General features: G+C 42.1%; 1 protein-coding gene across 1 annotated transcript; it reads right to left on the bottom strand.

Moving 5' to 3' along the window:
- Positions 1-681: 681 nt before the first annotated feature.
- LOC118797031 (3-galactosyl-N-acetylglucosaminide 4-alpha-L-fucosyltransferase FUT3-like) lies at positions 682-3,264 on the bottom strand. The gene has a single exon (XM_036556240.1). The coding sequence runs from the start codon at positions 2,189-2,191 to the stop codon at positions 938-940; it is 1,254 nt and encodes a 417-aa protein (XP_036412133.1). The 5' UTR covers positions 2,192-3,264; the 3' UTR covers positions 682-937.
- Between the last annotated feature and the right edge of the window lie 6,670 nt (positions 3,265-9,934).

Here is a 9,934-nt window from a genome sequence, read left to right on the forward strand (position 1 = left end):
AGTCAGCTTACTGACTGCTGTGTTAGCTCCTTGGCTAATCGCAGCTTCACACAAGTCATCCCACTGCCGCCAATCACGAGTCATCTATATATTTGTGCTACAGAATGGTGTGCAGCATTACGCTATTGTGAGTATATAGTCATGAGGTATACTTCAGTCGCTTTTGCCCTCCATGGTACAGCTCGACTCGTCTTAACTCTACTCACTTTTGGTACCAGCTACTTCATTTTCCACTGCAGATATTACGCCCCCTCAATGTAGCTGATTGTCATAGTGGTGCCACATGAAACAGCCATGATGTGAAGGAGATAAATTTTGTTCAAAAAGGCTGATGACAGTGAGACAAAATACTGCTGAAAAAAAAAAAAAAACAGAAGAATTTGGGAAAAACTACATCAGAGTTCAGATGCCAAGACAATTCTAATGGCTCAAAGGCGAGAGGGTGTGCTAACCTGGGAACTAACATTAGCATAAGCATTAATATGCAAAATGAAAGATTTTTTATATCTTCCGTCTAGCCACCACACCCATTTCCTCACCCATAAAGTGACCTGAACTGCGAATGTGTACTGTGACTGAGGCTTAACAATTGGCTCATGACTGCGGTGATTAATCTGAAAAATCAAGCACCCAGTTAGCTATATTAGCTTTATAGCTTCTGTGTTTAATTGAACAAGCAAACTTCAGACATCAAATATGTCTTGGCCAATCGACTACACCTGAGGTGCAGTGGGGAAAATGTCAATTCGATTTTTCAGTGAACCATTCTTATTTGTAAAAGGAACGCCATGGCAATAGAAAACACCAAAATATGCAAGGCTGGGGTTTTCCAGACTAGCACTGAAAATCATTGACTCCAGTTCAGTTGAATCGCATTCGCCATATCATTCCATACATCCGAACTAATAAGTCCTACAGTTATTGTTCCACACGTCCGTCAAGAATTGAACCAGATTTCTAGGTGTTTAACTGTTTTCTGTTGCTTACGGCTGGCTTGCACAGCCTGGCAGGCGGCGCAGTAATGCTCTGCCCAGAATGAGGTCACATGCACACTGTAGTCCTGCCTCCAGGCCAGGTAGCGGCGATACTGAGCTGGATTTTGGTCCAGGTACATGAGGTACGCGGCAAGGGCCCGGGGCGATTTGAAGTCATGGACGTGGATGAAAGCATCCGGAGGCAGGAAGCGCTCGTAGTTTTCCCGCGACGGCCCCAGCACCACGGGCACGGCTCCAGTCTGAAGGGCATTACGCCACAGTTTCTCGGTAATATAGTCTGTGTGGAGGGAGTTTTCGAAAGCCAGATAGAACTTGTAGCTGGAGATGGTCTGCAGCACGCTGTTGTTGACCAGACGCAGTGCCCGGCGGCCATAGATGTCCACCCGGATGTAACGACGAAGCCGCCAGTAGAACTGAACCCTCTCTTGCTTCTCGCTCCAGTTGCTGATCACCCAGGCAACCAGTGCCCGGTGCCTGGGGCCTGACTGGCCACGATGCTGCCACACAGGAGAGTTGTCGCTGTGGTGACCTGCTGCATGGTTGCTGCGGTTACCATGGTGGTCTGTCAGATGACCATTGTGGTCATTGCCATGCCGATCAGCCCGAGGGTCACTGCTGTGGTGACTCATCTGAGGGTTGATGTTATTGCCACCGTGGATTATTGGAGGGTCATCAACACTGTCATAACGACGACGCTGGAGGTACCCATAGGGCAAAAAGATGTCAGAGCCAAAGCGGTAGGACATGGTCAGGTTGAAAAGTCTGTCCAGACCGTCCAGCCAGGGTGAGTGCGAAGGAGACTCGAAGTTCATCCAGATCCATTTCTGGCCCTTAGGGCGTGGGAGCTGCGGGAGGGCCTCTGGCTCTTGCACCAGCTCACGGTGGTGCATGATCACTGCGTCGGCACGTGTGTATTTGTCCCTGTCCTGCGTCAGCACACACCCACGTACGCCATAGCTCGTTGCGCAGTTCGGAGGTGAGTGTGCACTACCAAAGGGTGCCCACCACAAGAGCAGCAACGTCACGTGCGCATGTGAGTCTTCGGAATTGGAGTCTTCAAAGTCCAGACGCGCCCCTGGTGCAAGAGCACGAGGCACGGCTAGCACAAGCAACACAAGTGCAGGCATGAGCGGTGCGAAGCGACGCAGACGCTTCCCGCGCACTCTTTTGCTCGGGTACAGGGAGAAAATTGCCATAAATTCAAACACAAACAAGTCTTCTTAGCTTCCTCCTTTAATTATCCCCACAGTCTCTTCCTTGCAGCCCTTTCACTGCACTTTTAACAGCCCATAAATTTTCTTATAGTGTGTCTACTGCCCCATTCATTTCCTAGCAGCCCAAAACTCATTTCTTCACAGTTTTCCTCCCTTTATTACCCCCTTAACAACCCCACATAGCATATTCCTCACAGTTTACCTCCTTCTGTTGCCCATTAACACCTGACACCTTCCTTTCCTCAATGTCTTTCTCTTCCTCTTATTGCAATTTTAATTCCCCAAACCCTTTTCCTTCACCCTCAACACCCCAAAACAGTTTTCCTCAGCCTTTCTCTTTAAAACCCCACACAGTCCCTTCCTTCTGCTTTGCTCCCCTAAATACCCTAAAAACTCCTTGCAGTCTTCCTTTTTAGTGCCTCTTCAACACCCCATACAGCCAATTCCACTTCCTATTCCATCTTCCACCTTCAGTTGCCCCTTTATACCCAAATTCCATTCTCTACATTTTCCTTCCTTTTCTTGGCCTTTTGGTATCACAAAACTCCTTTCTTTGCAGTCAGCCTGGGGGGTACCCCTTTCCTCCTTCTGTTGCTCCCTCAGTTCCTCCAAACTTCCTTCCTCGCGGTCTTGTTCTGTCCAGTCTTCAGTCTGCTTCCTACTGCCACTATAGACAGCACCTTCCACTGTTGTCCCTGAACAGTCCACACAGTCTCTTCCTCACAGTTTTCCTTCTTTTTGCTCCTTTAACCGCTCACAGTCTTTTCCTCCTTCAAAACCCCAAACACCGAGCCTTCCTCCACTTCTTACCTCAAGCTCTGTGAGAAAGGCCACATGCACTCCAACACGCTCCGCACTCCTCCACTGGATACTTTACTCTGTCACTCCTTGGTGTTTTCAGCACATGCAGAACCAGTTCTCCCATTGCTCAGCAATTTCGGCTTCTGCGTTCTTCCTCATAGTATGAGCTCAGCCAACCCCGCCTCCCACAGCCACTCTGACAGCCTGTTTACTCTTCAAACTACCCCTCTATAAACCCCTCAACGTGGCAGACACGGCGGAGCTGCAGCCTGAAGGCTCCTTTGTTTACTCTCTGCTCGCCCGCAGCAGCGGGTGCGAGAGGGAGGCTCCAAATCACTTTCAATAAGCTTGGCTTTACCACGCCACCACTGAACCATGGTTAAATAAAAATACATTTTAATAACTACATTGAATGTGAAGGGAATTGACTTGTTCATCCAGCCAGGAGAGGTTTAATCAAAAGAGCTAATGTTGCTAAGAATAAATGAAAACAAACAGGGACCAGTCACACCACTGTAATCGCTGTTTTCAGCCACTTCATTAAAGGTAAAAAAAAAAAAAATGAATGTTACCAGCAATAAATGAAAACAAACAGCTACCGTTTAGCATTAGGCAAATCTTTCTAATTGTTAATACAACCTAAAAAATGTGTGTTAGATTTTGTGCTGCTTTTAAACGCAAAATACAGACAGTGAATTCAGCACAGTAAGGTAGAGAGTTAATTCAATGCTACAGGCGTTAATGCAACACTAAGTACTGCTGATTATTGTTACATTGCATTCATTGGAGGGACACGCAGCCTGTCTACTCACCTCCTACGGCGATGATGCAATAACATTCCGATGATGCAAAGCCTTCAGATGATGTATTTGCAGAGGAACTTCTGCAAAGCTGATTTTTGGGGTTGGGCAGTTTTTTTTTCCTAGCAGGCCAAAGCAATTACGAATTTGTTTGACAATTGAGGGAGGAGTTGCACTACTCCTAGCTTGGTTGAATCTATTAGCCCATGGCTCAGTGGCTCGGGTAGCAGGACTGGTTGACACCACAGAGATTCCCTATGGTTGAATGATTTGTTTTCTTTATGTATGCTGAGTACTGCAGTGAGAGATTACTGATTAACAAAAACAAAAATACATAATAACAAAATAACAATAACAAAAATATAAAATCAAATATTCAGATAAACCAATAAGGCTGAGTTTGTCGGAAGCTACAGAAAACTGCATAACACAACAAGTAACATATTAGACTGTAGTTTCAGGCCTGAATGCCCCTTTAAGGTCAGTGGTGACTAATGTAGCTCAAATTCATGCTCAAACAACTGTTATTACTGCAATGACATCAAGCAGAAGTGGTCTAGAAAAAAACAACCTTTGTGAAAAATTGTACAGAGATGCAGTGGAACTTCCTAGTCAATCCAGCATCTACAGTATAGAAATTGTAGTTTGTTAAGCCCTATTCTTCTCTTTTAGTCTAAAAAATGCTAAAGCTCTGAAGTGAGAGATAGTTTGGTAGTCTATGCAGTTAAAAGGTGAAACATGTTGATACCGTACCTACTAAACACATCTGTGTACTCTAATTACATTAAAACATTAAACCACATCCTTGTTGCATTGACACTGATGTGGTGGTGCACAGCACTGCTGTGTCTGATCCAGTCGTACCAGCAACACACACCAACACAACAACACTAGTGTCAGTGTCACTGCAGCGCTGAGAATGATCCACCACCCAAATAATACCTGCTCTGTGGGGGTCCTGACCACTGAAGAACAGGGTAACAAAGTATGCAGAGAAACAGATGGACTACAGTCTGTAACTGTAGACCTACAAAGTGCTCCGGTTTAGTCCGTGGAGCTGATAAGATGGACAATGAGCATAGAAACAAGGATCGTATGTATGTGTAAGTCCTTTATTCGGGAACCACAGAAACCTGCATGCCAAATTGATGAGTACTAATTCGTTTGCAGCCCAACTTGTCAGGTATCAGGTTGGGGCCTGACAATGTGGCATGCACATTTGATATCTGTTGCATTTTTCTGGAATTGGTGGTTAACAGTCTGGTGTGAATGTGCCTATTTGTGTGTTTTTGGATCCAGAAAATTTGGTATGCAAATTCATTATGTATTGCTTTTTTATGACACTGGAGCCAATTCATTGAGCGAATTTACCTTTTTGTGTTTTTATAGCATTGGCGCCAGAAACGTTTGTATGTGAATTCGCTAATTATTGCATTTTTACAACACTGGTGACAATTTGCTGATTGAATTGATCTTTTTTTTTGTATTTTTATGGCATTGGTGCCAGTTAATTTGGTGTACGAATTCACCATTTATCACATTTTATGATACTGGTGCCAATTTGGTGCAAAAATGTACCTTTTTTGTATGTTTATGGCATTAGTGTCTGACAATTTAGTATGAATTAGTTTTTTCTTGTATTTTTATAGCCTAAGACAATTTGGTATGTGAGATTGTTTTAATCTTTATAGCACTAGTCTCTGCTTTTTAATGTTTTTATTTAAAATTTGCATTGAAATTCATGATGTATTGCATTTCTTCAGCATTGGCGCCCAACAATTTGTAGCAGGTTACTTTTACTTTCTGAATACCTAGTTCAAGAGGATTCAACCACTTTCTGGGTTACATACTATAAAACACTGGAGCTCTTCTGTCCTTGAGTAAAAACCCTTAAAGCTCAACACGTCCACATGATAGCAGGCTGTCAGTGAGTGTGCACTTTCCCCCCGAGTGCTGAAGATAAATACCACACACACACACACCTCTCAGTGTTTTTCCACTTCCAAACAATAGACCCTCAGTACAGGCTGGAGGAAATGTATTCAAAGGACTCTCTCTGCGGTTCGCAGGACAGCTACACTGGTTAAATAAATAAATAAATAAACTAAAAAGTAGACGTTCCTTTTAAAATACTCCAGTGAAAGTGCGGTGTTTCGTTTTTGCTGACCAAGCCTGTGGCTGTGGGTGTTCTCTTAGTTTGTTTGTGGGTCTGGGACCAGAATACACAGCATCAAGACTGAACTATTTATATTTAAATGTTTATTTTTTTTTCTATTTAAATGTTATATTTCACAGTTTAACATGTACAGCAAATACTTAGATAGAAGAAGCTTTTTTGAACAAACAAATGCTTACTGCCCAGCCCAGAAAAGCAAAACTACGGAGCCCTAATGGTGACATCCCGTATAAATAAAAACTGCGTGGCTACACCACTTAACATGTGGAAACAAGATCCTAATGGCCACGACTAAGTAGGAATGAGATCACGCCTTATTAAGCTGTGGTCAAGGCTTAATTATCTCATTTCCATGCCTTACTAAGTCGTGGCCACGCTCTATTTTCATTTATATGGGATGTCACCAGCAGGGCTCCGTCCAGAACGTTAATGTGACTGAGCTAAAGGATCTGTTTCTCTCTAATGCTAATGCAAGTCCCAATTTTTTACAGTTTCTGTATCAGCACTGGCAAAGACAGGATATTTCACCCTCCTTCTAGCAGAACATGAACTGGTAAACCTTATCTGTTTACCTAAATTAAAATATTTTGCTAAGATTTTGTGATTTAATTTGACATATTCTGATCTATAGCTGTGAACTAATAATGAAGGTTTTCTCGCTTTATCAGGAGTTATTTGTTCTCTTGTTGTCTCATGTTTAGACTGCAGTTTTTTACCAGAGTACACAGAGATAAATCAAACTAGGCCAGAAAGGTGCAATTACTTACTCGAGAGAAAGCATCAAGGAGCTTCTCTCACTTCATTCATCTCCACCCAATCTATCCTATGAACAATGAAACAGACAAAAGGGCTCAACGTTAACACTTGTCTAGTCGCCCTTAGTAACCAGAAACCATTCTGTGGCCTCAGTTAGCACTGCTTTTTCTTTTGTTTCATTTCTTTCACATGTAAACATCACAGTAATTTCAGTAAAGCTGTGGATGCCTCAGTTATGAACAATCTTCAGTCCGAAGGAAAGAAGAGCTAATCAAAAATAAAGAGGCCAAACAACTTGAAACAGTCTATAGTTTGTGTGGCATGTTTGCCAGCTAGCTAGCAAGTTGTAATAAGTTTTAAAGGAATGTGATCTATAGCTGTAACTAAAACATCAGCTAGATTAATGAACATACATACATACACACATCATCTAAACCGCTTATCCTTCTGGGTTGCAGCGGGGTGCTGGAGCCTATCCCAGCTGTCATTGGGCGGAGAGCAGATTAACGAACAACTTCAGCTAAATTAGCTAGTGTGCTAGTTAGCATACAAGCTACATGCTAGCCAACCATTATACATTGTTTGCCTCTTACACCACATTTACTGCATGTAGTGCTTCGTTCTGTCCATCAGACTAAAGGTCAAAATAATTCTTATTTAAAGCTGACTTGAGTCTGACAGCAATGCGAGCTGCCTAGAAAGCGTTTATTGGTTTGCTGACTTAATAAGGTCGGCACGCTGCTGACTGCATTAAACTGCTGGACCACCCTCAGATCACCCACAATATTGTTCTGCATACAAGGTCTAACTAGTTTTTAATCTCCTCCAACAGATTTAATTTTTTTATTTAGAAAGACAAATATTACAAAGTATTGAGAGAAAAAAAATAATAAATTTGTTGAAAATGTTGCTGTTGACACTGTACTAGATTACAGCTTCTGGTAGGTTACAGATATATAATCGGCTTTATCTACCATACTGATGTTGACTTTATTTACTAAGCTACAACCTCATTTCCAAAAAAGTTGGGACGCTGTGTGGAATGTAAATAATAACAGAATGCACTGATGTAAATTATGTAAACCATATTTTTAAAGGAAAATAGTACAATATGTCAAATGTTGCAACTTTTTTTGAAATTTTATTGTTTTTTGAAAAAATATATGCCCATTTTGAATTTGATGCCAATAACACATTCCAAAAAAGTTGGGATGGGGGCCTGTTTACCACTGTGTTTCTTCATCTGTTCTTTTAACAACACTCTGTAAGTGTTTGTGAACTGAGGAGACACTGCTGTAGTTTAGAAACAGAAATGTTTTCCCGTTTTTGCTTAACATCGGATTTCAGCTGCTCAACAGTTCAGAGTCTCATTTGTCCTGTTTTTCATTTCATAACCCTCCAAATGTTTTCAATAGGTGACAGGTCTGGACTGCAGGTAGGCCAGTTTAGCACCCAGAGTCTTTTAATACTGAGCCATGTTGTTGTAATACATGCAGAATGTGGTTTGGTATCATCTTGCTGAAATAAACAAGGTCTTTCCTGAAAAAGACGTTGTCTGGATGGCAGCATACGTTGCCACAACATGTATATATTGTTCCTCATTAATGGTGTCTTTGCAGATGTGCACATCACCCATGCCATGTGCACTAATGCCCCCCTATACCATCATGAATACTGGCTTTTGAACTGTGCGTTGATAACAAGCTGAGTGGTCTTTAGCCTGGAGGACACAGTGTCCATGATTTCCAAAAACAGGGCTCAGATTAGCACTCTGAGCTCAGGCCCAGAGAAGGTGGCAACTCCTCCTCATTTTTACTTCTGAAAGACTCTCTTGGATGCTTTTTATGACAATCATGTTACTGATCTGTTGCCAATCAACCACCAGGTGTTTTTTTTAGCATTACACAACTTTACCAGCCTTTTGTTGCCCCCGTCCCAGCTTTTTTGGAACGTGTTGTTGGCATCAAATTCGAAATGGGCATATATTTTTCAAAAAACCATAACATTTCTCGCTTTCAACATCTGATATGTTGTGTTTGTACTATTTTCAATGAACTATAGGGTTTAAATGATTTGCACATCATTGCATTTTGTTTTTATTTACATTTTGCACAGCGTCCCAACTTTTTTGGAAATGGGGTTGTAATTCACAAGGGTTAATGAAAGAATGAAATGAAAGAAGAATAAGTACATTGGACTCTGAGTGGAAAGTGAGTGATTAAAAGTGGCATTTTGTCTAATACTCTGCTTAACCACTGGTGGTCCACTTTGAAAGTGCTGAGCAAAAAGCTGGTGGGCAGCCAGCTTTGCCATCAGTGGGCCATCAGCGGCTCGATATTCTCTTGATATCTAGGAGGAAAACAGCACTGCAGTGATGGGGCATGACCGCACTCCAATTTCAGTAAAATTGGTGATGATTTATTGTTCTTCTGTCTGAAGGACAGAACTGAAGCACGACACACTGTAAAGTAGTTTGTCTAGCATGTTTGCAAACTAGCTAATGTGAAGTTTGAACTCTAACTAAAATGTCAGCTAGATTAACTAACAACATAGGCTAAATTAGCCAGTGTGCTAGTTAGCTTTCTGGCATTACAGTAATGACGGCTTTATTTGAAGCTGATGGCACTGTGAGCTGAAGGAAAACAGCACTGCGGTAATGTAAGTTTGGAAACATTTTATTCATTCAGTTACTATTTGTGTGTTTTCCTCAGGCTAATATCGGTCAGTTAAGGGGGGACCTGAGTTGTGAGTCAACATGCCTGACTCAAGTCCTTATCTCTGTTCTGAGTCAGTCACCACGTGTTTGCATGTAACACGTTTGGGCCACATTTCTGCATTCAGACATGTTAAGTGATGACTAACAGACTGAAAGGCAAAAACAGACTAGAAAGGAAAATGTGCAGGTAATTTTCGATCATTATCCACCTGCAGTGTATAATTACATAATATCTTAACTACCACAGTCATTTTCAGTAGCCAAACTTGATGCCTGGTTGTCCAACTGTAATGAGCCCTAGAGATTCTTAGGGCAGCTCGAGATTAAGTCTGATAAAACAGAGGTGGAGTCCAGTGTTAAATATTTACATTACTGCCCTGCTGCAGAGTTTCAATTATTCAGGTCCTGAGGTAACCACAGGATAAGGATTAGTACACAGCTTATTGTTTTCCCTGCTTTAACACACCTGATTCAGT

Source organism: Colossoma macropomum, unplaced genomic scaffold, assembly GCF_904425465.1.
Source record: "Colossoma macropomum unplaced genomic scaffold, Colossoma_macropomum, whole genome shotgun sequence".
In the NCBI taxonomy this organism is placed as follows: Eukaryota; Metazoa; Chordata; class Actinopteri; order Characiformes; family Serrasalmidae; genus Colossoma; species Colossoma macropomum.

Bases quoted from the DNA above. Each gene is read 5' to 3' on its own strand.
- LOC118797031 (XM_036556240.1), bottom strand. From the start codon at position 2,191: ATGGCAATTTTCTCCCTGTACCCGAGCAAAAGAGTGCGCGGGAAGCGT.